At 41.0% G+C, this 15697-nt stretch overlaps 2 protein-coding genes across 2 annotated transcripts; both read left to right on the top strand.

The window, feature by feature from the left end:
* Positions 1-3028: 3028 nt before the first annotated feature.
* LOC112555861 (retinoid isomerohydrolase-like) lies at positions 3029-15532 on the top strand. Its single transcript, XM_025224410.1, is given in 20 exon segments — positions 3029-3101; positions 4153-4278; positions 4742-4921; positions 4924-4999; positions 5415-5565; positions 6646-6793; positions 7347-7372; positions 7952-8060; positions 8329-8435; positions 9095-9206; positions 9541-9697; positions 11566-11714; positions 11967-12228; positions 12559-12733; positions 12872-13019; positions 13349-13563; positions 13932-14180; positions 14583-14690; positions 14951-15048; positions 15421-15532. Coding segments are annotated over 18 exon segments (2484 nt in total). The 5' UTR covers positions 3029-3101; positions 4153-4181; the 3' UTR covers positions 14966-15048; positions 15421-15532.
* LOC112556280 (beta,beta-carotene 15,15'-dioxygenase-like) lies at positions 7496-10040 on the top strand. The gene is made up of 5 exons (XM_025225127.1): positions 7496-7735; positions 7952-8060; positions 8329-8435; positions 9095-9206; positions 9541-10040. The coding sequence occupies exons 1-5, from the start codon at positions 7523-7525 to the stop codon at positions 9699-9701; spliced, it is 702 nt and encodes a 233-aa protein (XP_025080912.1). The 5' UTR covers positions 7496-7522; the 3' UTR covers positions 9702-10040.
* Positions 15533-15697: the final 165 nt, after the last annotated feature.

A 15697-nucleotide genomic window follows, 5' to 3' on the forward strand; every position in this document is an offset into this window, starting at 1 on the left:
CAGTAACATTAAATCTACCAAGATATACACAATATTTTATTGCGTTAACCTTACAATAGAATGCATCTACAATAAAACTTCCCAGTCTGTGCAAAGTTATAACTGTTGTACGGTCAACGCCAACCTTGAATCTTTCCGAAATTTTTCGGATTTTTGTGTACTTGCATCATCATGCTTGCATGCGCAAGGCCACTGTGTAGAACACGGACCTTCATTGACTGGATAAGTGTCTGTCATTTGTTTCCTCTGCCCCATCGCAGCAGTCATCAATCGTAATAATTAAACCCTAACGAAGCAGGGCTCTCACTTCCGTTTCCGATTTAAAATTGGCGAATCGTCCAAGCGGGAAAAAAAAATTAGAATGAGAGTATTTCGACACTGATGTTCAAACAGAAACATCTTACATCTATACCACGGATGTGTGTAGTATAGTAACACAAGTTCGTGGGTATAGCGAGGTGTCTTCTATGGAACGCGTTTCTATGGATTAGAAGACATTTTCGTGGTTTTATTTCTCGAAACCAATCCATAATAAAGCGTGATATGTGTTTTAGTAGTTAGCTGGAAAAGTCTGACATCGTCACATCGACCTTACAGGAAATGACCCTTAAAACCGGTCATGAATTCTGACCTTACATACCATGAAGATGTCTGCGCATCTAAGTCTGATGTTGTTAGTCGAGGTTTGTTTTGAGCGATGCTAAGCAGTTCCTGCACGGAACGACCGATCCTACTACTTCACGTTCGTAAGCTATAATGCGCATAATTATTATAAACATGTTACACAGGAACGAGTTTTAAAAAAAGGGCTGATCGAATATTTAGAGCACTAAACTCGACAGTCGTACTTTGTTGCAAGTGTCACTCTCACATGTTAGTTTAGTTCATTCCTAGTTGGTTCGTGTTGGGTTTTATTCTATTCTTAGTACCACTCAATCTCCGGTTTAATATACTGTTCAAAGTACAACCTATTTAAAGTGCATATCACCCGAGATCGATTCAGTACACATGAGAATGATGCTACCCTCAAAAATAGAATGTTGACAATGTTCCGTCTCACCATGGACGTAGAGGGGATCTAAGTTCGTGGTCTCACTCTCAGGTATGTCAGTAAGGTACGATAACCCTGTGCGAATCCTAGCGGACATACATTTTGCACAGTGTGTTGTGAAGGGGGTGCAGAATAGTGATTTAAAAAAATCGTTTCCAGTGAATAATTATTGTTAAGATTTCTTGGAAATTATTTTATAGGGAAAGTCATTAGGCATAAACATTTCTGATTGACATGCACCAAATCCTTTTGCACCTCCACCAAAGAGAGCTCGCGTCGTCTGCTAGATATGTATCTTTGTATCAGTCCAGCGAGGTGATCTTTGTTTTGAAAGTACACCGTGAGTTTTGGAGGGTATGTGTGGATATTATCATAGCTGGTATTCATCATCACTTTCTTAATAGTAAACCGTTATCGTATACTGAAGCAAACCCGCCAGTACCAGTTGTCGAGGGATATGATAAGACGCAGAAGCGGTGAAGCGGGCGCCACCAGGAACGATCAAAAAAAAAAAAACTTTCTGTTTCGCTTCTCTGTCCCATACAGTTACAATTTTTCATTTGAATTTAGTACAAGAACACAAATTCTATATTTCTTAAAATTCCCATTACGCAAATGTTCTAAAAAATGTTCTTTAATATGGTGTATCCCAGATAGTTGTCTTTATTGTGGTTATTTGATGCTGTAGTATGTACCGCTGACAGTGCTTTGTTCCCTCTACCCCACACCCCTTTGAACCTCCATGCTCGGTCACGCGAATGGCGCAGCTCGAGACGAACGACACTAGCGGATGACGTAGCACTCAAAATCTACAGTATAAATAGCAAGAAAAATTCAGTGCTTGCACCTGTTACCGAAAGGGGACTAGTCCCGCTTGGAAGAGCAGTAAAAGTAGTTCTGAGTACGAGAGTTGTACCCATTTTACCGCCAGTCCCGTCTTGGTCCCGCTGGAAAGCGGCTCGGGTCACTCAACCATTCCCTCTGAGTAAAAGCACGCTGAGTACGAGAGGAGCACCATACCGCAATGTGCTGTCACTACCTTCATTGATTAATGAACGTCTTTGGTATTATGGTCCCGCTGGAAAGCGGCTCGTGTCACTCAACTCCCTCTTCCCCATCACAGGGAGTTAGGTGCTAGGGATTAGTAGGCTGTAGGTAGGTTAGAATAGAAATGTCTTTGAATTTACCTTGCGTGAGCGTGTCAGTCCGAACGTATGCTAGCGTATCGTACGTATGTCCTCGCCATGTGAAAGAGGTGAACGTGTATCATTAGAGGGAAAACTGATTTGTGTCGTTTGTAGTTGTGATACAGCAGACAGCACATAGGAAGATTCGCGGTGAACGACGCACCGAAGAAAACACACTTTTGGGAAAAAGCAGGTCTATTGTGGATTCCTAGGTCGACTAAATGCGGATGTGTAGTGGATGGAAAAACACACACAACGCGAGAGCTATGATTTTAGCAGAAAATTCTCCGTGGGAACTGCTGTCCTTTTCCCTGGAAGACCAAAGAAGAACGGACTGATTTGGCACTAGGGGCCGCAGTATTAACCTTAGCATGAGTGAGCAAGCACATCGGTCCGGCTACAATATAAATATTCAAAAATACCTGTCGCAATTTCAGTTGCGAGGTATTTGCGCTTGAAGGCAATGGTTTAACCCTTCTGGGTTATGTTCCCCTATCTGGCGAGCTGTCCACTTCTTGATGTTAGTCAGGCACGAACGAGGGGGTCTGGCTCGTGTGGAAATTCAACATTAATAAATATTGCGAAGTTGTATACGAATGGAGCAGGGAAGAAGGAGCGTGGATGTGGTGTAGCTCAGACCTAAAAGGCCAACGTGCTCCGTGTACCTGTCCGGGTCGTCCTGTCACTGCGGCAGACAGGAAGACATAAATATTTCACATCACAATGTACAGCGTTGGGCGGAACAAAGCTATTGTGTGGGTGTCGAGAGGAAAGCAAATTAGGCTTTGTTAAGAATTCAGGAGAACAAGCTCTTAAAAAATAAAATTTAAAAAAAGCCTGTGTTGGCAGAATCAAGTCACAGCGTAAGTTTCACTTTACTTTATTTCATTTATTCAAAAGCTAAATATTCCACATATCTAGGATGCCATTGTGCTAGCACGGTAGTGTGGGTTTGGTTCTCTTCAGGATGTAGCTGTTTACTATGCTGGTGTAGTATGTGATACAACCTTAGCTCGTGACTATAGTTGTAAAGCATAACCAACCAAAAGCACCAGTCTACAGTGGAGAGACAGCAGAACATTGTCTTAGTTCACAAAACGTGAGACTTCAAAATGTCTGAAAAATTGTGTGATTTTTAAGAGTCCCTGTTGAATGACGAAAATTGAATCCGAACTTTTATGCGTACTGTACGCATTGTATCACATTTGCTAATCTGGGTTTGAAGAGTAAAACTTAACGCCCAACCACACTAATCACAGCTGTTAATTATTTTTTTTCTTTTCTCTTGTACTTTTTTTTTTTTTTTTTTTTTTTTTAGGGTTAGTTTGAACGTAAACGTTTTAAGTTAACATACGCTAGACCTCGACTGATGTTGATATGTGTGGAATATACTCCATGTCAATTTTAATATATGTATATCATACATGAGGATAACCATGTAGCACAGCAAACTTACTCAGTCGACCCAACTGTTGGGAATGTACCTGACTCCCATAGAGGGATGGGGAAGGTAGGCACCCTCACTAGAAACTGACTTCATCGGATATCCTGTATGTGACTTCAGCATCTGGATTACATGCGAACGAAAGTCCTCTTTTGCCAAGCGTTTCCTTTCATTGCAGCCTTTGTCATATTCATTTCAAACATTAAACTCTTCGAGTGACACATCATAAAACATCAGGAACCTAATTATTACCAGAGCAAACGTCTCGCGTTGTGTTTCGATTTCTGGACAAAGTTCTCTACCAGTTTGACACCTTACAGCCAAGCAGACGATAACAGTGTTGTCGTACTCACAATAGAGTGAATAGTGAATTTTTACATACCAGAAACTCCATTGACATATTTCCACCACCTAAGACCAGACTAACTTTTCTTAAAATTATATCATCGGATTTTATTGTTTCATTTCAGTAAACAGACGGGCTTACAAAGCAGCTGCGATGTCTTCAGACTACAAACATCCTTGGTTCCAGAATAAGCCTGACTCTTTTCCCGAGAATCCCGTAAACACACAAGTAAAAGTTAAAGTTCCTGGGGGTGAGGGAAACTTTCACTCTTCCTTCTCTGTCCTGTCCTCCCTTTCCTGCCTTCAACTCTCACTCTCTCACACACACACAGAGACAACAATACTTGAGCTCGATGATGTTACTGTACGCTTTGTGCGTTTGTGTTCCCTGAAATTTAATGGTTTCATTATAGGTTTGTAGCTATTCTTGCTAAATAATGTGAAAAAAATAATTGACGTTGATGTTGATCATATTTCTGCTATCCATTTCTCTCTAAAACTCAGTCCTGACTTGTAAGAAATAGATATCAATGTATGTAATTATATATCGGGAGTTTGTGCTTTTGATTGAAGCCTTTCCTTTCATTAAACGGGTAATAGTTATGGGGAACAAAATCTTCTAAAATGACTGTAAACATTGCAGTAACAAATTCTCGGACTTTCTGAAACTGATTTTCAGTTCACCAGGATTGAGATTTAAAAAAAATGTTTTAGGCGAAGTGCCTAAATGGCTGGAAGGATCGCTGTATCGCAATGGTCCCGGGGTATTTGCCCTGGGTGAGTCTCGCACCAAACATCTGTTCGACGGTTTCTCGGTGCTTCACCGTTTTACAATCAGCAATGGCAAGGTGACATACTTTCCCCGCATCCTTGACACGGACACCTGGCAACAGTCAGTCAAGCCAACCGGCTAGTGACATCGCAGTTCGGGACCTACGCTTATCCTGATCCGTGCAAGAGTTTGTTTCAGCGGTGAGATGGTCTCACTCACTCATTTACTCACGCGCATCTACATACCAATATGCTCATAAATTCTAATATGCAACTACTACTGATGAAATACATTCTTCCTTACTCCACCCCTTCCCCATATTAATGTGGCCTCAGTCTCACTATTTCTTCATTTTTTTGTGGACCTTCTTACATGGCATGGCTACTTAGCAAACATAAACCCTTAGTTCGCTGTCTTGGTGTCCGATACTAATACCTATATCCGTTCCCATGTCACTCGGCCTCATTTCTGTCTGTCGCAAGTCATTGAATATATGAACGCCCCGTTTTGACAGACGTCTGAAAAACGAACTAATGTAGATTGTCCCATACTTACCTGCCTGGCCCAGCAGCATAGCCACAAACAAAGCATCATCGACCTGACTCGTGTTGGCAGAGTGATGTCGTTCTTCAAGCCCAGACAGTCGGACCTGACCGACAACACGTCTGTCAACATCGTGGAGTTCGGCGACCGGCTGTACGCCATGACGGAGACGCCCCTGATGCTGCAGGTCGACCCGGAAACTCTCCAGAAAAAGGGTACACGGGTAAGTCTGGAACTGGATTGTAACCTATTTACGGTCCGGGTATACCATTTCTCTTCTGCGTGCTTTAATGCATGTCTATCGTATGCACGGCAGGGCCCAGTTGTCTCTCTTGCTTTGGCGGGCAGGGACTATATTTTTTCCCAGGAAGTTCTGGCTTTAGTCTGTTTTATGCATGAGTGCACGCTGTGCTGAATTCCAAACATTGGTTTCAACCGAGCGTTTTCTCTGCTTTACCATTCTGCCAAAACAAAACTACACCTAAACCCCAACGATCAACTTTACCACAAACCCTAGCCTAAACACCAAAGCTGACTTATGCACAAGGGTCGAGTTAAGTTAAACATACGAACACGCACGCTCTGCCACAAGATAAAAAAGTAAAATAAAAAAGTTTTTTTTCAAATAAAATATCCTTTCGCAACCATCGATTCAACACTTTACTTCGCCAGAGAGCGTAGATATAGAGAGGCTGCACTCTGGTAGCATCCCGTTTCTAAGGGACGCAACTACGTCACTACTTTTCTTAACAAGTAAGGAGAAAGAAAGAGTGCAGCCTCTCTATATCTGCCCTCTCTGATGCTACCAGAGCGCAGCCCCTCTATATCTACCCTCTCTGGCTCAGAAAGGATAGATATAGAGAGGCTGCACCATGGTAGCATCACGTTTCAAAGGGACGCAACTTTTCTTAACAAATAAGGACAAAGGAGTGCAGCCTCTCTATATCTACGCTTTCTGACTTCGCTACAGTGGCTTGAGTCCACTCACCACTTAATCAGTTTGAAGTATTGCATGTTGGTCGCTGACCATAAAAGGACAAACTAACAGACGCTTCTGCGCATACATGTCAGAACTTCTTAGAAAAATATAGTCACTAGCAGGCACATGCATTGCTGTATGCAGGAAGACTTGACCCTGTGATAGTGGATTACAGGCTCAACAGGAATTGGCGAGAGCAAAATGTTTCATCTTTGCGTGTGTTCTTTTTGGAACTTGGGGAGAGGAGCTTATTTTCTTTTGTATACAGGTGAAGGTGGACGTTTTTTCTTACGTGACTGCGATAAATAAATTTCCTGATTTCAGGAAACACTTCCAGGTGTCATTGCTGTCCATTTGGGCACGGCGCACCCTCACTTTGACAGCGAAGGCAACATGTTTTACTTGGGAACTGCCTTCAATCCCCCCAACAATTACAACATCATCAAGATCGCACCACCTCCGAAAGGATCAGGCAGGAGAATTGCTTTTTCATATTTAGCGATAACTTTTTTTTAAATTCGGGAACTTACACCTTCACAAACGCCATGAAAAGCGGACATTGTCAATTATCATCCATCGTCGTCGTCACTACATCTGATACGTTAGTTACTAATAACTCTTTCTCCTAGCATCATTCGATTTGATAAAGTTCGTTCTCTCCCAGATAAAAGTGCTATGTCCAATGCCGAAATGAAAGCGTCGTTAAGATCACGATGGCACCTCGACATTAAGCTACAACCACAGCTTCGGCATGTCCCGTGACTATTTCGTCATCATGGAGCAGCCTGTCACCATAGGACCTTTAAAATAACAACGAGCAACTGGCGAAAATCTTCCGTCTTCGACTGCTTTAACAAGTATCCGACAGAAAAGGTCTGACTTTTGAAACTATGCTGTGACATTGCCATTACGATGCTAACACTTTCGGCTTTTATGTAATAAGTATATGTAAGTTTTTTCCGGAATGTTTAATCTGTGGACGCAGTTTTGAACAGTTTTTAATAAACTGTTTTTGACATTTCTAGACTGCATATTGAACTTCTACTCAAAAGTAGGATAATTAAGAAGTATCTCAAATGTAACTTCACTAGACCTTGCTTAGACTTATTTAATTTAAAACACGAGAGCAGTTAAGGTTTGAAGTGTCCAGTAAGGTGTCCATGCTGGTCGCAGCTCATCTTCCGGGTCGTTAGGCAGTCGGATGGGAAAGAGGTGCCCATCAGGTTTTGCACCGACCCCGGCTTCACCTTTCATTTCGTCAACTGCTACGAGGACGAAGGTTCAGCTCGTGGTGGATTTCGTGGGTTACGATAATCTTGACATCTTTGAAGAGTTATATGTGGACAAACTGGATGAGGAGGGGATCTCCCGTGTGGATCCTTGCTTCAGGAGATACGTCCTTCCTCTTAACCTGGTAAGATCAAGCTCTGCAGGCAGGATTTTTCATGATATTTTGGTTTTTAAAAAGAGTATTTTCTAAACCTAGTTGGACTAAGGGTTGTTAATTCAGAAGGTTTTGTCACAGAAACACTATCAGTGTCACTGTCACAGAACTCTCAATCTCATCTAAATTTTAAAACAATGTCGTGCATTGTTGTGATGATCTCCATTGTTCCTTGTTTCATGGCAGTCAGCAGCAAAGGTCGGAGAGAACCTCGTAGACCCTGACTACAGTAGGGCCCAGGCCAAACTTCAACCAGACGGATCCGTGTTTCTCAAACCAGACTTCATATTAGATGGTGAGTTCACAACGAGAATGATGGGAAGGGGGTCACTATTACAGACGGCGTCATCATAATAGAATGGCAGGTTCTGGACAAAGCACATGGATACTGTAGCACATCAGAGCTTTTGTTTTTGAAGATCCACATTTATTCTCAGGCAGCTCTAGTGGCATTGAGAGTGCAAAGAGTAGAGATAACCATTTCAGCTTCTATGGAGAACATAAGTGTGTGTGTGTGTGTGCTAGGTGCTTTGATTCTTCGCGATTGGTTTATCTGCCGACAGGGAACAACAAAGTGGTGATGGAGCTACCGCGTATCAACTATGACAAATTCAACGGTCGCAAGTATCGTTACGTGTATGGGACCGGAATATTTGGCAGCAATATGCAGGTGGGTGGACACATTTATTGTGAGTGTTTGAGTGTATGTGCGTGCGTGCATGTGTGTGTGTGTGTCAGTGTGGAGGGGGGGGGGTAGATGGTGGATACACGCGTACGTAAGCAAGAGAGAAGGGCGCCCTCTAGTGTAAGATGTGTGCAAATACCCGCAGGATTGTTGTCGTGTAGAGACGTATGAACGTACGGGTGTATAATGTCTACAGATTGTGGTCTCTCTCTCTCTATATATATATACCTTCAAACACGTTTGCACTTTACAAGCTACTCATATTTGCCCATTTCTCTCAAACATACAATTTTGAGTCTTGTATCAAGAAATCGCTCACAGCTCGTCCAATATAATCAGTATTCATTTAAAGTCATCGACTTGCCGAACAGATACAAAATTGTAGATAAGAAATGTAAGAATCTTTTTCAGTAGATGCTTTGTTTGCGTGTTCAAAACTGCTAAGAATTGTGTGATACCAGGCCTGACAAGAAATATTTTAATTGCCTTGTTGCTAATTCTGCACTACATATTTTCGACATAGTGCAGATATAACCGCATGACCCAGCTAAAAAAAACAGTAAGAGTTGGATTATTGTTCAATCTCCATCAGAAACTAGCGCTGGTGACCACCCACAAGCACTGATACTCTTTGTGTTGTGCAGTTGACGAAACTGGATTTAGACAAGAGAGAAGTTGTCACCTGGAAGGAGGATGGGTGGATGCCAGGTGAACCAGTTTTCGTCCCAGAGCCCGGTGCAGCGGAGGAGGATAAAGGTAAAGTCCCCGTCTCATCATTTACACGGTCGCACAGCAAACTCTTGTCTTGTAAATGATACATGGCGTCCAGAAAGGCGTTCTTGGCAGTTGACATTTATCAAAACCTAACATCTCCTCTCCCCTCTGTGCACTTTCGTGCGTGTATGTGTATGCTAGAGAGAGATGGGGTTTTTATGCTCGGTTCGTGTACGCGTTTCCGGTCAATAATTTGAGTCATTGTTTTATTGCGATGAATATGGATAAATGGATTGGCAATTAATATATAGTTAAATTGCATGCCTGCATAGTTATAGTTCGTCTGCTAAAGAGCTTTGTCTGTCTCTCTGTCCAGGCGTGGTTTTGTGCCCTGTTCTCAGTAAGACCGGGAAGGACCCTTGCTTCCTTCTCATTCTGGACGGACAGACTTTCCAGGAGATTGCTCGCGCCGAAACTCCGGCTGACCTAAAAATGCCCTTGACATTCCATGGAAACTACGTGCCAAAGGCCAAGTGAAAGTTTATGTTGGAGGATAGAGGAGCAGTTAAATGTTCCTCTGCCTCCGATCCCTGAGATCGTTTAAGTGTCTACCGTCTTTCCCTGAGCTCTGAAGTTGCTTTCTAATCATCAAAATAAACTTCATGCACATTAACTTTGGATAACCGTGGTGTGTTGAACTATGTACATTATTACATGTATAATTACAGTGTATTGCGGCAACAGAGGGTCGTTGACCGAGGAAATTAAGACTGAAGTCGAGACGAGGAGGAGCAAGATTTTACTAGCGCAACTTTTTACTATTTACTATTTTTACGAAGTGAGGACATGCTGAATAAAATCATACCCTCCTCAGAATTTACTGTATTTTTCTTGTCACTCTTAAGCCCTGAATATATTACTCTCATTTTTTTCTTCTTCTTTTGAGTGCGTGCCTGCCACTCACATCCACATACCGACAGAATACTGTCATTTTGGAGATATGCGTTGTGACAGCAGGGGTCACTTTACCTGTGTCACATGACAGATCACGAGATGCCATAAAGGTCATCAAATGTCTGAAATGTCATGGAATATTAATGAACGCAGGCCTCGTGTATGTGCGAGAAAACAGCAATGTGTTCCGAGGGTCTGTGTATTATGTACTTCAATGACATGGGATAATATATTAATATGTACTAGAAACGGCATGGGATAATGCATTATTGTGCACTACAAGGACATGGGATAATGAAATAAGTATAGTCGGGTGCTTATTTATTTTAAAAGTTTGTGACCAAAAGATCCAAAAAATTCATTCCATACACATATGCGAATAAAATGCCCACATGGGAACGTCCAGTGTTACATGGTCTATATAGGCACATTGTCTCTCGGAGGGCAATGAGCCCCCACGGACAGGACAAGTGGTCGAGAAGATTCCCGCCATCCATCGGTAGACTTCACGTTCTTGTCTCCGACTGACAGAAAGGTCAGGTAAAAGACAAGTAACAAGTATACCTGCCTTTCTGCACGTATCCTGCAATTTAAATGTGTCTCCTATTGGGAAAAACGAGAAAAGCCAGCTTTGCTTTGTTGGAAGTAGGCCTCTCATAACATGACGGGCAGAACATAAAGATTGTTCTTGAGCCATCATCATCTGTGTGTCTTCGTTGAAGTTCCGGCTCAGGGAAAAACACAGGTATGTTTGATGTGGTGTGTTTAAAGTAGGAACTGAATCTTCTTTCCCAAAATTAACGGAGGTGGTCTCTTTTTTATTCCTTGTTCGGGTCTTGATAGTGTGAGTGTTAGTACATGTCCTCTTTGTGCATAACGCTGACCATAAATATCAGAGTGATCGGGTTATAAGTGGGCTGACACTGCTACTAGTGCAACTCATCTCTAGACAAATTAGAAGTATTATTTGCGCACGTGGTACTTCATCTGTCGAACAGTTTGACAAATGCACAGGGAACTGTAAGTGTTGATTCTGAAGATAACATTTTGATTTTGATACTATCCTTTTCATTTTGATTCTTGGAATGTCATTTCAATTCTCTGAAGTAGAATTAGGAAACCACAGACAGAAAAAAATGTTCAATTAAATATTTGTTTTATATGGTCAGATGAATTTATTTCAGTAAAATATGAGCACAGGGATAGTTTTTCGAGAAACGTTTTATCCGTTTTTCTAAACACTGTAGAAAAAACTTACTGAAGAAATTGTGTACGATATTGTGAATGTATTTTTATCATCATCATCATCATAGTTGTCGTCATCGTCATCATGCTTTCATATATCGTATTATTTAAGCATTTTCATAATACTTACCGTTTCGAACTATTCAAAATGTGTAGGACTTCTGGCTTATTAAAGATGCATAGCAATTTTTTCCCTTTTCAGCAACGCTTATCTGTCGTATGATGTGATGGAGAGCGAGAACCTGACACCAGCTGCTGGCGAAGTGCAATCAGACCGTTGTCAAGATTCCGCGTGGCTTTTATTCCAGGCAGACTTAGAAACACGAACACCGGTAGATACACACATTACAGGTAGATGAATGGCTCTGCTTGGCAAATTCTGATCAGAATACTATATGTCGCAATTTGGAAGAATACGTGTTTCATACTTTCTTAAGATCTTCGAACTCATATATATATATATAACTTTACTAATAAAATTTTGTCTGAAATGTGCACTGTCATAACTGTCTTATTTTTTATTTTTTATTTTTCTTTATGAGCGCTAACAGATGTTTCTTCTCTCCTCATTCTCCACCCTTGCAACCTTGTCTTGCCGTGCAGGTGCTGTTCCAGAATGGTTGACAGGTGTCTTATATCGCAATGGCTGTGGTCTCTTCGAGGAGGGCGAGGATGGGAGCAGCCATCTTTTTCAGGGTTATGCAGTTGTGCATCGCTTCAGCATCCAGCAGGGTGGAGTGAAGTACACCTCACGTGTTCTAGACCGAAAGGCGTGGATGAGAGCTGTGAAAGCCCGACGAACAGCTGTAGGAGAGAATGGGGAAACAGGAGACTATCCTGATCCCTGCATGACAGCATTTGCAGGGTTTGTGGTCTCTAAGCATGGCATTTAATTGCTGAAAAGTCTTGCTTTTTAGAACACTTTATAATCCTGAAATATGAAGTGTAAGCTTACATTTAGTTAAATATTGTTTTTACTTCCGATGAAAAAAAAAAACCAGCATTCTCATGATTGTTTTTATAAGTAAATAACAATTTTTTTAATCCTGACCATAAGGTAATAAAAAGGATTGAATATCGTGGTGCAAGCATTCTCACACTCAATATGACTGCTACAAAATTCATCTAGCTATCTTTTACTTCTTTCGTGAAAATCTCACGCACCTTTAATTAATCTTAAATCTTATCTTGATAGGACAGCAACCTATTTCAAAGACAAAGAAGAGCCTATACAAACCGAAGAAAGTTCATCAGATGTTGATGACAAGACAGGTGTGAATATCATACGCCATGGGGACAAGCTGATCGCCCTCACTGAATCATGTGTCTTACAGGAGATCGATCCGGACACCTTATCACGCAAGTCCAATGTTAGTGGAAGCTGGTTCTGATAAAGTGTAGACACTCTTCTGCAACTGTACCACTAATAATCAATGACCAACTTCAAAATTTAAAAAATAAGTAACTTAATCTGATAATTAGGTTCTTTTAATTTTTTTTTTTTCCAGTTTGATCTGAGAAAAGTTTTCTCGGTTCACATGGCTACAGCTCATCCTCAGATTGGGAGAGACGGTATGCTGTATAACCTGGCGACATCCTTCACTCCGCCAAACAATTACAATATCATCAAGATACCCCCACATTCCCTGGACTCTGGTAAGGCGGGAAAAAGACATTCTGAAAATCAAGAATTAATTTCAGCCGAACTGATTGTTGTAAACTCCTTCACCATATCAGAATAGATAATGGATTCATCATATACTGGCTGGAAAATGACCACACGAAAAATGTTGTTAGGATGAAGCTGAAGATAATTAATTTCTGTACGAGACAAGGTGTGTTAAAGGGAACTTACAAAGATTCCTTTGTAGAGGTCTTCTGAGAGGAGGAAACATTTTTGCACTGAAGTGATCATTTTATCATGCCCTTAAGGCAAAATAAGTGACTTCAAACAACTAATATTGTTGTCTGGTCCTCATTTACAGACAAAGACATGATGAAGCAGATGAAGTTGGTGGCATCAGTCCCATCTCGCTGGAATTTTGGAATAAGCTATAGCCACAGTTTTGGCATGTCAGAGAAATACTTTGTCATTCTCGAGCAGCCAGCGACTCTCAGTGCCATGAAAATCCTAGGCCAGAACACTCCCTTCGTACCATCCTCCGTCTTCCAAAACTTTGACCTGCATCCCAACGAAAAGGTAGCCATTTATTAAAGTAACACATCGGTACTACATTCATTACTGGAAAATATGCATGGAAAGGTTCACTGACATCTTTCCTAAAATGTTGTATCGTAGCTTTTATCTACCTCTGTTGAATGTAATGTTTGAATCCTCGTGGGTATTATCAGGTTAATGGGTGATTATTATACACTATAAGCCAGTGATGCTGGTTGATTTCTTCAGCAACCTTGTCTCTCAGCATTGATATCTGTCTTACTCTGGTGAACGTTTGATCCCATTTGTAAACTATAGAAACAACAATTGTTAACTTATTCATCTGGCTGGTCTGGATATCAATGCAAATCCTCTTATTCCTTATCGTTCCTGTGTGTTTCTTTGCTCAGATTCGTTTCTACTTGATATCTCGTCGCCAAGGCAACACAGTCTTGCCAACACAGTATATGGCGAACGCCTGCTTCACCTTTCACTTCGTCAATTGCTATGAGGATGGCGACTATCTGGTGGTCGACTTGGCATCGTATGACAACATGAACATTGTGAACGAGCTGAGTGTGTCCAATGTCACCACCAACCATGGCGATGTGGCAACAGCGGTCCTACGACGCTATGTATTGCCACTTAATATTGAGAAGGTATGCATAGTTACAATTGAGACTTGGATGCTCTTTAATAAAAGCTTTTTCTTAGTTTTCGTTATACACTGCATGTACGATGTGGTTCACAAAATATAATCGTATATAATTTGTCTTCCCTATCGTTAAAGCTGCTATAAATTCTTTTCATCTGTTTGACAAGGGGTATGATTAGCCTTTCTTTCTCAACACTTACATTTCTAGTTTTTATTCGTTTTGTATCTGAAAAACACAGTGAAAGTAATCGAGTTTAAAATGTAAAACACATCTTAAACATTATTTTATAAAAAAATCTTTATGAACGAATTCCCATCCAAAACTTATAATAAAAATAACTTTGAAGTTTACAAATATCCTGAGAAATGATGTGCTATTATTATAATTATTTCTTTAATGATGCAGATGCCACTAGGTCATAACCTTCCTACTCTCCCCTACACTAAGGCCGGGCGAAGGTCATTGCCAATAATGTTGTTCATCTCACACCAGACTTCATTGGTAAATCTGCAGGTGTGCATTGCTGGATCTGAGTTCTTTGTATCCGGAACGTCCACTAGAGTGAAAATGTGTCCAGATTTCTCTTGTAAAGAATTAAGATCAAATAATAACAACCTTCTTTTCATGCTCAACCTCAATATATATGTCTTATTCATCATGACAGGCATGATGACTGTGCATGTCTTTCATTATCATCTCCATACTTTTGTCATTGATTTAATTTATATACCTGCCTCATCATATTTATGGTTGTTTTGCTTTTTCTTTCACAGAAAAGATATACATAGAGCTACCACGTATCAACCCAAACTTTTATGGGAGAAAATACCGTTTTGGTTATGGGACATCCCTTTTCACCAGACATCACAGGGTAACGATGAAACGCCATTTTCTTTTTCATAATTCTGCTCTTTTCACAAGTCTTTAGTCATTGCTTGGTAATGTTCACCTAAAATCCAATCCCTTTGCCAGGTGTTATCACTTATGCATTACATGTATTCTTAATCCCATGTGTGGGAGAGTTTTAGATGATAAACCAATTGTAGAAAAGGCTGATGAGTTCTTTTTTCCCTATTACAATAGAAGCAGACCTGCAGGTAAAAACTGTATTAAGATAAATAAAATTCAGGAAGTGTTGGTTTTAAGATAGACATTTTAGGGTCACCAAAACTGTATCTTTCAAAGACATGTTCCTGCATGCATGTTTGTACATCTGTGAGTACATTTACATCCCTGTGTGCAGTTGATCAAACTTGACCTGCACACTGGAATACCAGTCTATTGGGAAAGGGAAGGCTTTGACCCAGGGGAGCCAGTCTTTGTGCCTTGCCCTCATGCAGTACAAGAGGATGACGGTAAGGTTGTATTATAGCAGAGGATGAGGGTTAACAGTGGTACTACTGTGGCAGACTTTGCAAGTAATGTGCAGAATTTCAGTAGATCCTGTCATTGCTGTTGCATGTTCATAAATGTATTTGTGTTGATATGCACCTTTCAAGCTCTTGACAAATCCACTCCTC

Source organism: Pomacea canaliculata, linkage group LG2 (genome assembly GCF_003073045.1).
Source record: "Pomacea canaliculata isolate SZHN2017 linkage group LG2, ASM307304v1, whole genome shotgun sequence".
In the NCBI taxonomy this organism is placed as follows: domain Eukaryota; kingdom Metazoa; phylum Mollusca; class Gastropoda; order Architaenioglossa; family Ampullariidae; genus Pomacea; species Pomacea canaliculata.